This window comes from Oncorhynchus kisutch, linkage group LG30, assembly GCF_002021735.2.
Source record: "Oncorhynchus kisutch isolate 150728-3 linkage group LG30, Okis_V2, whole genome shotgun sequence".
Taxonomy (NCBI): Eukaryota; Metazoa; Chordata; class Actinopteri; order Salmoniformes; family Salmonidae; genus Oncorhynchus; species Oncorhynchus kisutch.
In genome coordinates this window covers 47,864,218-47,881,851 of record NC_034203.2, presented here as the reverse complement: position 1 = coordinate 47,881,851, position 17,634 = coordinate 47,864,218, and the positions used below count along the sequence as shown (strand labels likewise).

Here is a 17,634-nt window from a genome sequence, read left to right as displayed (position 1 = left end):
GTAGCATTATTAGTCCCTCGGCCCGGTAGCATTATTAGTCCCTCGGCCCCGGTAGCATTATTAGTCCCTCGACCCCGGTAGCATTATTAGTTCCTCGACCCCGGTAGCATTATTAGTCCCTCGACCCCGGTAGCATTATTAGTCCCTCGGCCCTGGTAGCATTATTAGTCCCTCGGCCCCGGTAGCATTATTAGTCCCTCGGCCCCGGTAGCATTATTAGTCCCTTGCCCCGGTAGAATTATTAGTCCCTCGGCCCCGGTAGCATTATTAGTCCCTCGGCCCCGGTAGCATTATTAGTCCCTTGCCCCAGTAGCATTATTAGTCCCTCGCCCCAGTAGCATTATTAGTCCCTCGGCCCCGGTAGGATACAGTTAGTTAGTCCCTCGGCCCAGTAGCATTATTAGTCCCTCGCCCCAGTAGCATTATTAGTCCCTCGGCCCCGGTAGGATACCGTTAGTTAGTCCCTCGGCCCAGTAGCATTATTAGTCCCTCGGCCCCGGTAGGATACAGTTAGTTAGTCCCTCGGCCCGGTAGCATTATTAGTCCCTCGCCCCGGTAGCATTATTAGTCCCTCGGCCCCGGTAGCATTATTAGTCCCTCGACCCGGTAGGATACAGTTAGTCCCTCGGCCCGGTAGGATACAGTCAGTCCCTCGGCCCCGGTAGGATACAGTCAGTCAGTCCCTCGGCCCCGGTAGGATACAGTCAGTCAGTCCCTCGGCCCCGGTAGGATACAGTCAGTCAGTCCCTCGGCCCCGGTAGGATACAGTCAGTCAGTCCCTCGGACCCGGTAGGATACAGTCAGTCAGTCCCTCTGCCCCGGTAGGATACAGTCAGTCAGTCCCTCGGCCCCGGTAGGATACAGTCAGTCAGTCCCTCGGCCCCGGTAGGATACAGTCAGTCAGTCCCTCGGCCCCGGTAGGATACAGTCAGTCAGTCCCTCGGCCCCGGTAGGGTACAGTCAGTCCCCCGGCCCCGGTAGCATACAGTTAGTCCCCCGGCCCCGGTAGGATACAGTTAGTCCCCCGGCCCCGGTAGGATACAGTTAGTCCCTCGAACCCGGTAGGATACAGTTAGTCCCTCGGACCCGGTAGGATACAGGTAGTCCCCCGGACCCGGTAGGATACAGTTAGTCCCTCGGACCCGGTAGGATACAGTTAGTCCCTCGGACCCGGTTGGATACAGTTAGTCCCTCGGACCCGGTAGGATATAAGCCTAGTATGAAGTGTGCACAATGTGAGGGGAAAAGTGGGTAAGGAGAATGAGTTGGAGAAAGAAAAAAGTGAGCAGAGACTAGTGCTGCAGAAAGAGAGCTAGGAGGAAAAACAAGGAGAAAGAGAAAGAAAACAAGAGACAAGAGACAGAGTGTTGAACATTGCGGGGCGACGCCCACATCCCAGTACCTGGACAGAGCCCCCCAGCCTATCAGCTGTTAGATGGGACCCCAGCAGCTCCCTATTGGTCACTGGAGTGGGCTGGGAATCACTTCCTTTGGGTTCTGGCGACTGGCACGACAGCAAAGGAGGAAGTAGATGGAGGAGATGGTGAAGGAGAAAGTAGAGGGAGGAGATGGTGAAGGGGGAGATGGTGAGGGAGGAAGTAGAGGGAGGAGATGGTGAAGGAAGAGATGGTGAAGAAGGAAGTAGAGGGAGGAGATGGTGAAGGAGGAAGTAGAGGGAGGAGATGGTGAGGGAGGAAGTAGGGGGATGAGATGGTGAAGGAGGAGATGGTGAGGGAGAAAGTAGGGGGATGAGATGGTGAAGGAGGAAGTAGAGGGAGGAGATGGTGAGGGAGAAAGTAGAGGGAGGAGATGGTGAAGGAGGAGATGGTGAGGGAGAAAGTAGAGGGATGAGATGGTGAGGGAGGAAGTAGAGGGAGGAGATGGTGAGGGAGGAAGTAGAGGGAGGAGATGGTAAAGGAGGAGATGGTGGAGGAGGAGGAAGTAGAGGGAGATGGTAAAGGAGGAGATGGTGGAGGAGGAGGAAGTAGAGGGAGGAGATGGTGAGGGAGGAGATGGTGAGGGAGGAGATGGTGAGGGAGGAGATGGTGAGGGAGGAGATGGTGAGGGAGGAAGTAGAGGGAGGAGATGGTGAAGGGGAGATGGTGAGGGAGGAAGTAGAGGGAGGAGATGGTGAAGGAGGAGATGGTGAGGGAGTAAGTAGAGGGAGGAGATGGTGAGGGAGGAGATGGTGAGGGAGGAAGTAGAGGGAGGATATGGTGAGGGAGGAGATGGTGAGGGAGGAAGTAGAGGGAGGAGATGGTGAGGGAGGAAGTAGAGGGAGGAGATGGTAAAGGAGGAGATGGTGGAGGAGGAAGTAGAGGGAGGAGGTGGTGAGGGAAGAGGTGGTGAGGGAAGAGGTGGTGAGGGAGGAGATGGTGAGGGAGGAGATGGTGAGGGAGGAGATGGTGAGGGAGGAGATGGTGAGGGGGGAGATGGTGAGGGAGGAGATGGTGAGGGAGGAGATGGTGAAGGAGGAGATGGTGGAGGAGGAAGTAGAGGGAGGAGATGGTAAAGGAGGAGATGGTGAGGGAGGAAGTAGAGGGAGGAGATGGTGAAGGAGGAGATGGTGAAGGAGGAGATGGTGAGGGAGGAAGTAGAGGGAGGAGAGATGGTGAAGGAAGAGATGGTGAAGGAGGAGATGGAGAGGGAGGAAGTAGAGGGAGGAGATGGTGAAGGAGGAGATGGTGAGGGAGGAAGTAGAGGGAGGAGATGGTGAAGGAGGAGATGGTGAGGGAGGAGGTAGAGGGAGGAGATGGTGAAGGAGGAGATGGTGAAGGAGGAGATGGTGAGGTGAGGGAGGAGATGGTGAAGGAGGAGATGGTGAGGGAGGAAGTAGAGGGAGGAGATGGTGAAGGAGGAGATGGTGAAGGAGGAGACGGTGAGGGAGGAAGTAGAGGGAGGAGATGGTGAGGGAGGAAGTAGAGGGAGGAAGTGGTGAAGGAGGAGATGGTGAGGTGAGGGAGGAAGTAGAGGGAGGAGATGGTGAAGGAGGAGATGGTGAGGGAGGAAGTAGAGGGAGGAGATGGTGAAGGAGGAGATGGTGAGGGAGGAAGTAGAGGGAGGAGATGGTGAAGGAGGAGATGGTGAAGGAGGAGATGGTGAAGGAGGAGATGGTGAGGGAGGAGGTAGAGGGAGGAGATGGTGAAGGAGGAGATGGTGAGGGAGGAAGTAGAGGGAGGAGATGGTGAAGGAGGAGATGGTGAGGGAGGAAGTAGAGGGAGGAGATGGTGAAGGATGAGATGGTGAGGGAGGAAGTAGAGGGAGGAGATGGTGAAGGAGGAGATGGTGAGGGAGGAAGTAGAGGGAGGAGATGGTGAAGGAGGAGATGGTGGAGGAGGAGATGGAGGAGGAGGAGATGGTGAGGGAGGAAGTAGAGGGAGGAGATGGTGAAGGAGGAGATGGTGAAGGAGGAGATGGTGAGGGAGGAAGTAGAGGGAGGAGATGGTGAAGGAGGAGATGGTGAAGGGTGAGATGGTGAGGGCGGAAGTAGAGGGAGGAGATGGTGAGGGAGGAAGTAGAGGGAGGAGATGGTGAAGGAGGAGATGGTGAGGGAGGAAGTAGAGGGAGGAGATGGTGAAGGAGGAGATGGTGGAGGAGGAGATGGAGGAGGAGGAGATGGTGAGGGAGGAAGTAGAGGGAGGAGATGGTGAAGGAGGAGATGGTGGAGGAGGAGATGGAGGAGGAGGAGATGGTGAGGGAGGAAGTAGAGGGAGGAGATGGTGAAGGAGGAGATGGTGGAGGAGGAGATGGTGAGGGAGGAAGTAGAGGGAGGAAGTAGAGGGAGGAGATGGTGGAGGAGGAGATGGTGAGGGAGGAAGTAGAGGGAGGAGATGGTGAAGGAGGAGATGGTGGAGGAGGAAGTAGAGGGAGGAGATGGTGAAGGAGGAGATGGTGAGGGAGGAAGTAGAGGGAGGAGATTGGTGAGGGAGGAGATGGTGAAGGAGGAGATGGTGAGGGAGGAAGTAGAGGGAGGAGATGGTGAAGGAGGAGATGGTGAGGGAGGAGATGGTGAGGGAGGAAGTAGAGGGAGGAGATGGTGAGGGAGGAAGTAGAGGGAGGAGATGGTGAAGGAGGAGATGGTGGAGGAGGAAGTAGAGGGAGGAGATGGTGAAGGAGGAGATGGTGGAGGAGGAGATGGTGAGGGAGGAAGTAGGAGGAGGAGATGGTGAGGGAGGAAGTAGAGGGAGGAGATGGTGAGGGAGGAAGTAGAGGGAGGAGATGGTGAAGGAGGAGATGGTGGAGGAGGAAGTAGAGGGAGGAGATGGTGAAGGAGGAGATGGTGAGGGAGGAAGTAGAGGGAGGAGATGGTGAAGGAGGAGATGGTGAGGGAGGAAGTAGAGGGAGAAGATGGTGAAGGAGGAGATGGTGAAGGAGGAGATGGTGAAGGAGGAGATGGTGGAGGAGGAGATGGTGAGGGAGGAAGTAGAGGGAGGAGATGGTGAAGGAGGAGATGGTGAGGGAGGAAGTAGAGGGAGGAGATGGTGAAGGAGGAGATGGTGGAGGAGGAGATGGTGGAGGAGGAGATGGTGAGGGAGGAAGTAGAGGGAGGAGATGGTAAAGGGTGAGATGGTGAAGGAGGAGATGGTTGAGGGAGGAAGTAGAGGGAGGAGATGGTGGAGGAGGAGATGGTGAGGGAGGAAGTAGAGGGAGGAGATGGTGGAGGAGGAGATGGTGGAGGAGGAGATGGTGGAGGAGGAGATGGTGAGGGAGGAGATGGTGAGGGAGGAAGTAGAGGGAAGAAATGGTGAAGGAGTAGATGGTGGAGGAGGAAGTAGAGGGAGGAAGTAGAGGGAGGAGATGGTGAGGGAGGAAGTAGAGGGAGGAGATGGTGGAGGAGGAGATGGTGAGGGAGGAAGTAGAGGGAGGAGATGGTGGAGGAGGAGATGGTGAGGGAGGAAGTAGAGGGAGGAGATGGTGGAGGAGGAGATGGTGAGGGAGGAAGTAGAGGGAGGAGATGGTGGAGGGAGGAGATGGTGAGGGAGGAAGTAGAGGGAGGAGATGGTGGAGGAGGAGATGGTGGAGGAGGAAGTAGAGGGAGGAGATGGTGAAGGAGGAGATGGTGAGGGAGGAAGTAGAGGGAAGAAATGGTGAAGGAGGAGATGGTGAGGGAGGAAGTAGAGGGAGGAGATGGTGGAGGAGGAGATGGTGAGGGAGGAAGTAGAGGGAGGAGATGGTGGAGGAGGAGATGGTGGAGGAGGAAGTAGAGGGAGGAGATGGTGAGGGAGGAAGTAGAGGGAGGAGATGGTGAAGGAGGAGATGGTGGAGGAGGAGATGGTGAGGGAGGAAGTAGGAGGAGGAGATGGTGAGGGAGGAAAGTAGAGGGAGGAGATGGTGAAGGAGGAAGTAGAGGGAGGAGATGGTGAGGGAGGAAGTAGAGGGAGGAGATGGTGGAGGAGATGGTGAGGGAGGAAAGTAGGAGGAGGAGATGGTGAGGGAGGAAGTAGAGGGAGGAGATGGTGAAGGAGGAGATGGTAGAGGGAGGAGATGGTGAAGGAGGAGATGGTGGAGGAGGGAGATGGTGGAGGAGGAAAGTAGAGGGAGGAGATGGTGAAGGAGGAGATGGTGGAGGAGGAGATGGTGAGGGAGGAGATGGTGAAGGAGGAAGAAGATGGGAGGAGGAGATGGTGGAGGAGGAGATGGTGATGAGGAGATGGTGGAGGAGGAGATGGTGAGGGAGGAAGTAGAGGGAGGAGATGGTGAAGGAGGAGATGGTGAAGGAGGAGATGGTGAAGGAGGATGGGTGGAGGAGGAGATGGTGGGGAGAAGTAGAGGAGAGATGGTGAAGTAGAGATGGTGAGGAGGAGATGTGGAGGAGGAAGTAGAGGGAGGAGTTGGTAAAGGGTGAATGGTGAAGGAGGAGATGTGAGGGAGGAAGTCGAGGGAGGAGATGTGGAGGAGGAGATGGTGAGGGAGGAAGTAGAGGGAGGAGAGGGGAGGAGTGATGGTGAGGGAGGAGATGGTGGAGGAGAGATGGTGGAGGAGGAGATGGTGAGGGAGGAGTAGAGGGAGGAGATGGTGGAGGAGGAGATGGTGGAGGAGGAGATGGTGAGGGAGGAAGTAGAGGGAGGAGATGGTGGAGGAGGAGATGTGGAGGAGGAGATGGTGGAGGAGGAGATGGTGTGAGGAGGATGGTGAGGAGGAGATGGTGAGGGAGGAAGTAGAGGAAGAAATGGTGAAGGAGGAGATGGTGGAGGAGGAAGTAGAGGGAGGAAGTAGAGGGAGGAGATGGTGGAGGAGGAGATGGTGAGGGAGGAAGTAGAGGAGGAGATGGTGAAGGAGGAGATGGTGAGGGTGGAAGTAGAGGGAGAAATGGTGAAGGAGGATGGGTGAGGGAGGAAGTAGAGGGAGGAGATGGTGGAGGAGGAGATGGTGAGGGAGGAGTAGAGGGAGGAGATGGTGGAGGAGGAGATGGTGGAGGAGGAAGTAGAGGGAGGAGATGGTGAGGGAGGAAGTAGGGGAGGAGATGTTGAGGAGGAGATGTGGAGGAGAAGTAGAGGGGGAGATGGTGGAGGAGATGGTGGAGGAGGAAGTAGAGGGAGGAGATGGTGAGGGAGGAGATGGTGAAGGAGGAGATGGTGAGGAGGAAGTAGGGGAGGAGATGGTGGAGGAGAGATGTGAGGGAGGAATGGTGGGGAGGAAGTAGAGGAGGAGATGGTGAGGGAGGAAGTAGAGGGAGGAGATGGTGAAGGAGGAGATGGTGGAGGAGGAAGTAGAGGGAGGAGATGGTGAAGGAGGAGATGGTGGAGGAGAGATGGTGAGGGAGGAAGTAGGAGGAGGAGATGGTGAGGGAGGAAGTAGAGGGAGGAGATGGTGAGGAGGAAGTAGAGGGAGGATATGGTGAAGGAGGAGATGGTGGAGGAGGAAGTAGAGGAGGAGATGGGAAGGAGAGATGGTGAGGGAGGAAGTAGAGGAGGAGGAGATGGTGAAGGAGGAGATGGTGAGGCGGAAGTAGAGGGAGGAGATGGTGAAGGAGGAGATGGTGAAGGAGGAGATGGTGAAGGAGGAGATGTGGAGGAGGAGATGGTGAGGGGAGGAAGTAGAGGAGGAGATGGTGAAGGAGGAGATGGTGAGGGAGGAAGTAGAGGGAGGAGATGGTGAAGGAGGAGATGGTGGAGGAGGAGATGTGAGGGAGGAAGTAGAGGGAGGAGATGGTAAGGGTGAGATGGTGAAGGAGGAGATGTGAGGGAGGAAGTAGAGGGAGGAGATGGTGGAGGAGGAGATGGTGGAGGAGGAGATGGTGGAGGAGGAGATGGTGAGGGCGGAGATGGTGAGGGAGGAAGTAGAGGGAAGAAATGGTGAAGGAGGAGATGGTGGGAGGAGGAAGTAGAGGGAGGAAGTAGAGGGAGGAGATGGTGAGGGGAGGAAGTAGAGGGAGGAGATGGTGGAGGAGGAGATGGTGAGGGAGGAAGTAGAGGGAGGAGATGGTGGAGGAGGAGATGGTGAGGGGAGGAAGTAGAGGGAGGAGATGGTGGAGGAGGAGATGGTGAGGGAGGAGTAGAGGGAGGAGATGGTGGAGGAGGAGATGGTGAGGGAGGAAGTAGAGGGAGGAGATGGTGGAGGAGGAAGATGGTGAGGGAGGAAGTAGAGGGAGGAGATGGTGGAGGAGTGAGATGGTGGAGGAGGAAGTAGAGGGAGGAGATGGTGAAGGAGGAGATGGTGAGGGAGGAATAGAGGGAAGAAATGGTGAAGGAGGAGATGGTGAGGGAGGAAGTAGAGGGAGGAGATGGTGGAGGAGGAGATGGTGAGGGAGGAAGTAGAGGGAGGAGATGGTGGAGGAGGAGATGGTGGAGGCGAGGAAGTAGAGGGAGGAGATGGTGAGGGAGGAAGTAGAGGGAGGAGATGGTGAAGGAGGAGATGGTGGAGGAGGAGATGGTGAGGGAGGAAGTAGGGAGGAGGAGATGGTGAGGGAGAAGTAGAGGGAGGAGATGGTGAAGGAGGAAAGTAGAGGGAGGAGATGGTGAAGGAGGAGATGGTGAGGGAGGAAGTAGAGGGAGGAGATGGTGGAGGAGATGGGTGAGTGAGGAAGTAGGAGAGGCCCGATGGTGAGGGAGGGAAGTAGAGGGAGGAGATGGTGAAGGAGGAGATGGTAGAGGGAGGAGATGGTGAAGGAGGAGATGGTGGAGGAGGAGATGGTGGAGGAGGAAAGTAGAGGGAGGAGATGGTGAAGGAGGAGATGGTGGAGGAGGAGATGGTGAGGGAGGAGATGGTGAAGGAGGAATGGTGGAGGAGGAGATGGTGAGGAGGAGATGGTGGGAGAGGAGGAGATGGTGAGGAGGAAGTAGAGGGAGGAGATGGTGAAGGAGGAGATGGTGAAGGAGGAGATGGTGGAGGAGGAGATGGTGGAGGAGGAGATGGTGAGGGAGGAAGTAGAGGGAAGGAGATGGTGAAGGAGGAGATGGTGGAGGAGGAGATGTGGAGGAGGAAGTAGAGGGAGGAGATGGTAAGGGTGAGATGGTGAAGGAGGAGATGGTGAGGGAGGAAGTAGTAGGGAGGAGATGGTGGAGAGGAGATGGTGAGGGAGGAAGTAGAGGGAGGAGATGGTGGAGGAGGTGATGGTGAGGGAGGAGATGGTGGGAGGAGGAGATGGTGGAGGAGGGAGATGGTGGAGGAGGAGATGGTGAGGGAGGAAGTAGAGGGAGGAGATGGTGGAGGAGGAGATGGTGGGAGGAGGAGATGGTGAGGGAGGAAGTAGAGGGAGGAGATGGTGGAGGAGGAGATGGTGGAGGAGGAGATGGTGGAGGAGGAGATGGTGGAGGAGGAGATGGTGGAGGAGGAGATGGTGAGGGAGGAGATGGTGAGGGAGGAAGTAGAGGAGAAGGAAAATGGTTGAAGGAGGAGATGGTGGAGGAGGAAGTAGAGGGAGGAAGTAGAGGGAGGAGATGGTGGAGGAGGAGATGGTGAGGGAGGAAGTAGAGGGAGGAGATGGTGAAGGAGGAGATGGTGAGGGAGGAAGTAGAGGGAAGAAATGGTGAAGGAGGAGATGGTGAGGGAGGAAGTAGAGGGAGGAGATGGTGGAGGAGGAGATGGTGAGGGAGGAAGTAGAGGGAGGAGATGGTGGAGGAGGAGATGGTGGGGAGGAGTAGATGAGGAGGAGATGGTGAGGGAGGAAGTAGAGGGAGGAGATGGGGGAGGAGGATATGGTGGGAGGAGGAAGTAGAGGGAGGAGATGGTGGAGGAGGAGATGGTGGAGGAGGAAGTAGAGGGAGGAGATGGTGGAGGAGAGATGGGGAGGAGGAGATGGTGAGAGGAAGTAGAGGGAGGAGATGGTGGAGGAGGAGATGGTGGAGGAGGAGATGGTGGAGGAAGTAAAGGAGGAGATGGGAGGAGGAGATGGGGAGGAGGAAGTAGAGGGAGGATGGTGGAGGAGAGATGGAGGAGGAAGGGAGGGAAGGAAGTAGAGGGAGGAGATGGTGGAGGAGGAAGTAGGGGAGGGGATGGGGAGGAGGAAATGGTGGAGGAGGAGATGGTGGAGGAGGAGATGGTGGAGGAGGAGATGGTGGAGGAGGAAGTAGAGGGAGGAGATGGTGGAGGAGGAGATGGTGGAGGAGGAGATGGTGAAGGAGGAGATGGTGGAGGAGGAAAGAAACAGAAAAACAGCGTTTAAACAATCTCTCTCCCGGTCAGCAGTTAGGCAGCTACTTAGACACTGCTTACCGGAGGACAGACAGACCTGAGGGACGGTGCGGTGACGGGGGAAGAAAAGAGTGCACGTGAGGAGGAGTGCACGACAGAAGACTACTCGTGTGACATGAAGAAACACAAGCGGCTGTAGAAGCCACTGGTGTGAGCTGAGACTGAACAAGCTGCTGCTATGAGACTGGCTTCGGTTGGTGGGTCTGGTGCTGCTGTTATGAGACTGGCTTCGGTTGGTGGGTCTGGTGGCATTGTCAGTGGCAATCTGTGGTTTGATGAGTAAGGCCAGTTATACAGTTAGTTTAGCCTGGATACCAGTCTGTTTCTAGTTTCTTTAATAGAGCCTGGATACCTGTCTGTTATTGCTCTCTTGCCAACTCCTTATGGAACTGTTGTGACAAACTGTTTGGCTTGACAGAGTAGGAGTAGGCAAAAGCACCAACAGATCTGGGACCCAGGCTACAGATCTGGGACCCAGGCTACAGATCTGGGACCCAGGCTACAGATCTGGGACCCAGGCTACAGATCTGGGACCCAGGCTACATATCTGGGACGAGGCTACAGTTAGTTAGTAAGAAGCTGCCAAATTGGAACATCGTAAATTCTGCTAATGCTGAATGACATTTGTGAAATTTGTGTGTTCAGTGTATGTTTGTGTGTGTGTTCAGTGTATGTTTGTGTGTGTGTTCAGTGTGTGTCCTACCTGGTTTTTGGTCTGCTGCGCTGCTTTGTCTCTGCTGCTGGACTGTAGGAGGGGCTCACTGGGGACTGGACCAATAGGAGTGGGCTGAGGACAGAGGTTAAAGGTCATCATTAACTAAAGGGCCAATAGGAGTGGGCTGAGGAGGAGTCACAGGTTAGCGTTAGGACTGAGGGGTAATACTAGGGTTAGAACTGAGAGGCTAGGGTTAGAACTGAGGGGCTAGGGTTAGGACTGAGGGGCTAGGGTTAGAACTGAGAGGCTAGGGTTAGAACTGAGAGGCTAGGGTTAGGACTGAGGGGCTAGGGTTAGGACTGAGGGGCTAGGGTTAGGACTGAGGGGTAATACTACAGTAATACTGAGGGGCTAGGGTTAGAACTGAGAGGCTAGGGTTAGAACTGAGGGGTAATACTACAGTAATACTGAGGGGCTAGGGTTAGAACTGAGAGGCTAGGGTTAGAACTGAGAGGCTAGGGTTAGAACTGAGAGGCTAGGGTTAGAACTGAGGGGCTAGGGTTAGAACTGAGGGGCTAGGGTTAGAACTGAGAGGCTAGGGTTAGAACTGAGAGGCTAGGGTTTATTTACTTTTCTGCTCTTCTGCACACCAATATCTCTACCTGTACATGACCATCTGATCTTTTATCACTCCAGTGTTAATCTGCAAAATTGTAATTATTTGCCTACCTCCTCATGCCTTTTGCACACATTGTATATAGACCCCCCCTTCGTTTTCTACTGTGTTATTGACTTGTTAATTGTTTACTCCATGTGTAACTCTTTGTTGTATGCTCACACTGCTATGCTTTATCTTGGCCAGGTCGCAGTTGCAAATGAGAACTTGTTCTCAACTAGCCTACCTGGTTAAATAAAGGTGAAATAAAAAAAAATAAAATAAAATAAAGGGTTAGGACTGAGGGGCTAGGGTTAGAACTGAGGGGTAATACTAGGGTTAGGACTGAGTGGTTAGGGTTAGAACTGAGGGGCTAGGGTTAGAACTGAGGGGCTAGGGTTAGAACTGAGGGGCTAGGGTTAGAAGTGAGGGGTAATACTAGGGTTAGAAGTGAGGGTAATACTAGGGTTAGAAGTGAGGGGTAATACTAGGGTTAGAAGTGAGGGGTAATACTAGGGTTAGAACTTAGGGGTAATACTAGGGTAGGACTGAGGGGTAATACTAGGGTTAGGACTGAGGGGTAATACTAGGGTTAGGACTGAGGGGTTAGGGTTAGGACTGAGGGGTAATACTAGGGTTAGAACTGAGGGGTTAGGGTAGGACTGAGGGGTAATACTAGGGTTAAGGACTGAGGGGTATACTTTAGGCGTTAGGAACTGAGGGGTAATACTAGGGTTAGGACTGAAGGGGTAATACTAGGGTTAGGACTGAGGGGTAATACTAGGGTTTAGGACTGAGGGGTAATACTAGGGTTAGGACTGAGGGGTAATACTAGGGTTAGGACTGAGGGGTAATACTAGGGTTAGGACTGAGGGGTAATACTAGGGTTAGGACTGAGGGGTAATACTAGGGTTAGGACTGAGGGGTAATACTAGGGTTAGGACTGAGGGGTAATACAAGGGTTAGGACTGAGGGGTTAGGGTTAGGGTTAGGACTGAGGGTAATACTAGGGTTAGGACTGAGGGGTTAGGGTAGGACTGAGGGGTAATACAAGGGTTAGGACTGAGGGGTTAGGGTTAGGACTGAGGGGTAATACCAGGTTAGGACTGAGGGGTAATACTAGGGTTAGGACTGAGGGGTAATACTAGGGTTAGGACAGGGGTAATACTAGGGTTAGGACTGAGGGGTTCGGGTTAGGACTGAGGGGTAATACTAGGGTTAGGACTGAGGGGTTAGGGTTAGACTGAGGGGTAATACCAGGGTTAGGACTGAGGGGTAATATAGGGCTAGGACTGAGGAGTAATACTAGGGGTTAGGACTGAGGGGTAATACTAGGGTTAGGACTGAGGGGTTAGCGTTAGGACTGAGGGGTAATACTAGGGTTAGGACTGAGGGGTTAGGGTTAGGACTGAGGGGTTAGGGTTAGGAACTGAGGGGATAGGGTTTAGGACTGAGGGGTTAGGGTTAGGACTGAGGGGTAATACTAGGGTTAGGACTGAGGGGTAATACTAGGGTTAGGACTGAGGGGTAATACTAGGGTTAGGACTGAGGGTAATACTAGGGTTAGGACTGAGGGGTAATACTAGGGTTAGGACTGAGGGGTAAAACTAGGGTTAGGAACTGAGGGGTAAAACTAGGGTTAGGACTGAGTGGTAATACTAGGGTTAGGACTGAGTGGGTAATACTAGGGTTAGGACTGAGGGGTTATGGTTAGGACTGAGGGGTAATACTAGGGTTAGGACTGAGGGGTTAGGGTTAGGACTGAGGGGTAATACTAGGGTTAGGACTGAGGGGTAATACTAGGGTTATAGGACTGAGGGGTAATACTAGGGTTAGGACTGAGGGGTACTAAGGGTTAGGACTGAGGGGTTAATACTGGGTTAGGACTGGAGGGTAATACTATGGTTGGCTGAGGGGTAATACTAGGGCTAGGACTGAGGGGTAATACTAGGGTTAGGACTGAGGGGTAATACTAGGGTTAGGACTGAGGGGTAATACTAGGGTTAGGATGAGGGTTTAGCGTTAGGACTGAGGGGTAATACTAGGGCTAGGACTGAGGGGTTAGCGTTACGGACTGAGGGGTATACTAGGGTTAGGACTGAGGGTAATACATGGGTAGGACTGAGGGGTATACCAGGGTTAGGACTGAGGGGTAATACTAGGGTTAGGACTGAGGGGTAATACTAGGGTTAGGACTGAGGGTAATACTAGGGTTAGGACTGAGGGGTAATACCAGGGTTAGGACTGAGGGGTTAGGGTTAGGACTGAGGGGTAATACCAGGGTTAGGACTGAGGGGTAATACCAGGGTTAGGACTGAGGGGTAATACTAGGGCTAGGACTGAGGGGTAATACTAGGGTTAGGACTGAGGGGTAATACTAGGGTTAGGACTGAGGGGTAATACTAGGGTTAGGACTGAGGGGTAATACTAGGGTTAGGACTCAGGGGTAATACTAGGGTTAGGACTGAGGGGTAATACTAGGGTTAGGACTGAGGGGTTAGGGTAGGACTGAGGGGTTAGCGTTAGGACTGAGGGGTAATACTAGGGTTAGGACTGAGGGGTAATACTAGGGTTAGGACTGAGGGGTTAGCGTTAGGACTGAGGGGTACTACTAGGGTTAGGACTGAGGGGTTAGCATTAGGACTGAGGGGTTAGCGTTAGGACTGAGGGGTAATACTAGGGTTAGGACTGAGGGGTTAGGGTTAGGACTGAGGGGTTAGGGTTAGGACTGAGGGGTAATACAAGGGTTAGGACTGAGGGGTTAGGTTAGGACTGAGGGGTAATACCAGAGTTAGGACTGAGGGGTAATACCAGGGTTAGGACTGAGGGGTAATACTAGGGTTAGGACTGAGGGGTAATACTAGGGTTAGGACTGAGGGGTAATACTAGGGTTAGGACTGAGGGGTAATACTAGGGTTAGGACTGAGGGGTAATACTAGGGTTAGGACTGAGGGGTAATACTAGGGTTAGGACTGAGGGGTAATACTAGGGTTAGGACTGAGGGGTAATACTAGGGCTAGGACTGAGGGGTTAGCGTTAGGACTGAGGGGTAATACTAGGGTTAGGACTGAGGGGTTAGGGTTAGGACTGAGGGGTTAGGGTTAGGACTGAGGGGTTAGGGTTAGGACTGAGGGGTTAGCGTTAGGACTGAGGGGTAATACTAGGGTTAGGACTGAGGGGTAATACTAGGGTTAGGACTGAGGGGTTAGGGTTAGGACTGAGGGTAATACAAGGGTTAGGACTGAGGGGTTAGGGTTAGGACTGAGGGGTAATACTAGGGTTAGGACTGAGGGTTAATACCAGGGTTAGGACTGAGGGGTAATACCAGGGTTAGGACTGAGGGGTAATACCAGGGTTAGGACTGAGGGGTAATACTAGGGTTAGGACTGAGGGGTAATACTAGGGTTAGGACTGAGGGGTTAGGGTTAAGACTGAGGGGTAATACTAGGGTTAGGACTGAGGGGTAATACTAGGGTTAGGACTGAGGGGTAATACTAGGGTTAGGACTGAGGGGTAATACTAGGGTTAGGACTGAGGGGTAATACTAGGGTTAGGACTGAGGGGTAATACTAGGGTTAGGACTGAGGGGTAATACTAGGGTTAGGACTGAGGGGTAATACTAGGGTTAGGACTGAGGGGTAATACCAGGGTTAGGACTGAGGGGTAATACCAGGGTTAGGACTGAGGGGTAATACCAGGGTTAGGACTGAGGGGTAATACCAGGGTTAGGACTGAGGGGTATACCAGGGTTAGGACTGAGGGGTAATACTAGGGCTAGGACTGAGGGTACTACTCGGGTTAGGACTGAGGGGTAATACTAGGGTTAGGACTGAGGGGTAATACTAGGGTTAGGACTGAGGGGTAATACTAGGGTTAGGACTCAGGGGTAATACTAGGGTTAGGACTGAGGGGTAATACTAGGGTTAGGACTGAGGGGTTAGGGTTAGGACTGAGGGGTAATACTAGGGTTAGGACTGAGGGGTAATACTAGGGTTAGGACTGAGGGGTTAGCGTTAGGACTGAGGGGTAATACTAGGGTTAGGACTGAGGGGTTAGCGTTAGGACTGAGGGGTAATACTAGGGTCAGGACTGAGGGGTTAGGGTTAGGACTGAGGGGTTAGGGTTAGGACTGAGGGGTAATACAAGGGTTAGGACTGAGGGGTTAGGGTTAGGACTGAGGGGTAATACTAGGGTTAGGACTGAGGGGTAATACCAGAGTTAGGACTGAGGGGTAATACCAGGGTTAGGACTGAGGGTAATACTAGGGTTAGGACTGAGGGGTAATACTAGGGTTAGGACTGAGGGGTAATACTAGGGTTAGGGTTAAGACTGAGGGGTAATACTAGGGTTAGGACTGAGGGGTTAGGGTTAGGACTGAGGGGTTAGGGTTAGGACTGAGGGGTAATACTAGGGTTAGGACTGAGGGGTAATACTAGGGTTAGGACTGAGGGGTAATACTAGGGTTAGGACTGAGGGGTAGGTAATACTAGGGTTAGGACTGAGGGGTAATACTAGGGTTAGGACTGAGGGGTAATACTAGGGTTAGGACTGAGGGGTAATACTAGGGTTAGGACTGAGGGGTAATACCAGGGTTAGGACTGAGGGGTAATACCAGGGTTAGGACTGAGGGGTTAGGGTTAGGACTGAGGGGTAATACCAGGGTTAGGACTGAGGGGTAATACCAGGGTTAGGACTGAGGGGTAATACTAGGGCTAGGACTGAGGGGTAATACTAGGGTTAGGACTGAGGGGTAATACTAGGGTTAGGACTGAGGGGTAATACTAGGGTTAGGACTCAGGGGTAATACTAGGGTTAGGACTGAGGGGTAATACTAGGGTTAGGACTGAGGGGTTAGGGTTAGGACTGAGGGGTAATACTAGGGCTAGGACTGAGGGGTTAGCGTTAGGACTGAGGGGTAATACTAGGGTTAGGACTGAGGGGTAATACTAGGGTTAGGACTGAGGGGTTAGCGTTAGGACTGAGGGGTAATACTAGGGTTAGGACTGAGGGGTAATACTAGGGTTAGGACTGAGGGGTTAGCGTTAGGACTGAGGGGTTAGCGTTAGGACTGAGGGGTAATACTAGGGTTAGGACTGAGGGGTAATACTAGGGTTAGGACTGAGGGGTAATACTAGGGTTAGGACTGAGGGGTAATACTAGGGTTAGGACTGAGGGGTAATACTAGGGTTAGGACTGAGGGGTAATACTAGGGTTAGGACTGAGGGGTAATACTAGGGTTAGGACTGAGGGGTAATACTAGGGTTAGGACTGAGGGGTTAGCGTTAGGACTGAGGGTAATACTAGGGTTAGGACTGAGGGGTTAGGGTTAGGACTGAGGGGTAATACAAGGGTTAGGACTGAGGGGTAGGACTGAGGGGTAATACTAGGGTTAGGACTGAGGGGTAATACCAGGGTTAGGACTGAGGGGTAATACCAGGGTTAGGACTGAGGGGTAATACTAGGGATAGGACTGAGGGGTAATACTAGGGTTAGGACTGAGGGGTAATACTAGGGTTAGGACTGAGGGGTAATACTAGGGTTAGGACTGAGGGGTAATACTAGGGTTAGGACTGAGGGGTAATACTAGGGTTAGGACTGAGGGGTAATACTAGGGTTAGGACTGAGGGGGTAATACTAGGGTTAGGACTGAGGGGTAATACTAGGGTTAGGACTGAGGGGTAATTCTAGGGTTAGGACTGAGGGGTAATACTAGGGTTAGGACTGAGGGGTAATACTAGGGTTAGGACTGAGGGGCAATACTAGGGTTAGGACTGAGGGGTAATACTAGGGTTAGGACTGAGGGGTAATACTAGGGTTAGGACTGAGGGGTAATACTAGGGTTAGGACTGAGGGGTAATACTAGGGTTAGGACTGAGGGGTAATACTAGGGTTAGGACTGAGGGGTAATACTAGGGTTAGGACTGAGGGGTAATACTAGGGTTAGGACTGAGGGGTAATACTAGGGTTAGGACTGAGGGGTTAGCGTTAGGACTGAGGGGTTAGGGTTAGGACTGAGGGGTAATACTAGGGCTAGGACTGAGGGGTAATACTAGGGCTAGGACTGAGGGGTTAGCGTTAGGACTGAGGGGTTAGCGTTAGGACTGAGGGGTAATACTAGGGTTAGGACTGAGGGGTAATACTAGGGTTAGGACTGAGGGGTAATACTAGGGTTAGGACTGAGGGGTAATACTAGGGTTAGGACTGAGGGGTAATACTAGGGTTAGGACTGAGGGGTAATACTAGGGACTGACCAGTGGCTTGCCGACCCAGTCGTACTCGTAATCAAAGACGTAGCCGTTCCTATCGAAGAGGTCGGTGAAGAGTTTGCGTAAGTAGTCGTAGTCCGGCTTCTCAAAGAAATCCAGGCGCCGCACATAACGCAGGTAGGTGGCCATCTCTTCTACAGGGAGACACACACGTTACATTCAGGTAGGATCAAACCTGTTCTATTCATTCAGATAGGAAAGAAAACACCTCGTTGTCATGGTGATGAAAGGCCTTCTGGTTCAGGTTAGTCTGTAGAGGTAGTGTTCACTCATTCCAAATCATTTCCACATGTTGGGAGCAGGTAAAAAAAAAAAAAAAAAAAGGGCCGCTGACCTCCTGGGCTTCTCACGCGCGACATCGTCTAGGGTTTATAGGGAATAGTGCAACAAACAAACAAACCTCCAGTCAGCGGCAGTCTTGTGGG

The 17,634-nt window shown here is 53.1% G+C and overlaps 1 protein-coding gene across 7 annotated transcripts in view; it reads right to left on the bottom strand.

Annotated features, from left to right (window-relative positions):
- LOC109882229 (casein kinase I) overlaps positions 1-17,634 on the bottom strand; it is a 79,136-nt gene that overhangs the window by 3,819 nt on the left and 57,683 nt on the right. For 2 of the 7 annotated variants that reach the window (XM_031810965.1, XM_031810964.1), the window contains exons 8-11: positions 17,195-17,343; positions 10,337-10,420; positions 9,671-9,898; positions 1,403-1,504 (exon numbers count right to left, since the gene is read on the bottom strand). In XM_031810965.1, coding sequence (XP_031666825.1) covers positions 1,403-1,504; positions 9,671-9,898; positions 10,337-10,420; positions 17,195-17,343 — 563 coding nt within the window. The remainder of the gene's footprint in view (positions 1-1,402; positions 1,505-9,670; positions 9,899-10,336; positions 10,421-17,194; positions 17,344-17,634) is intronic. The other 5 variants (XM_031810966.1, XM_031810969.1, XM_031810968.1 and 2 more) reach the window with 5 other exon arrangements.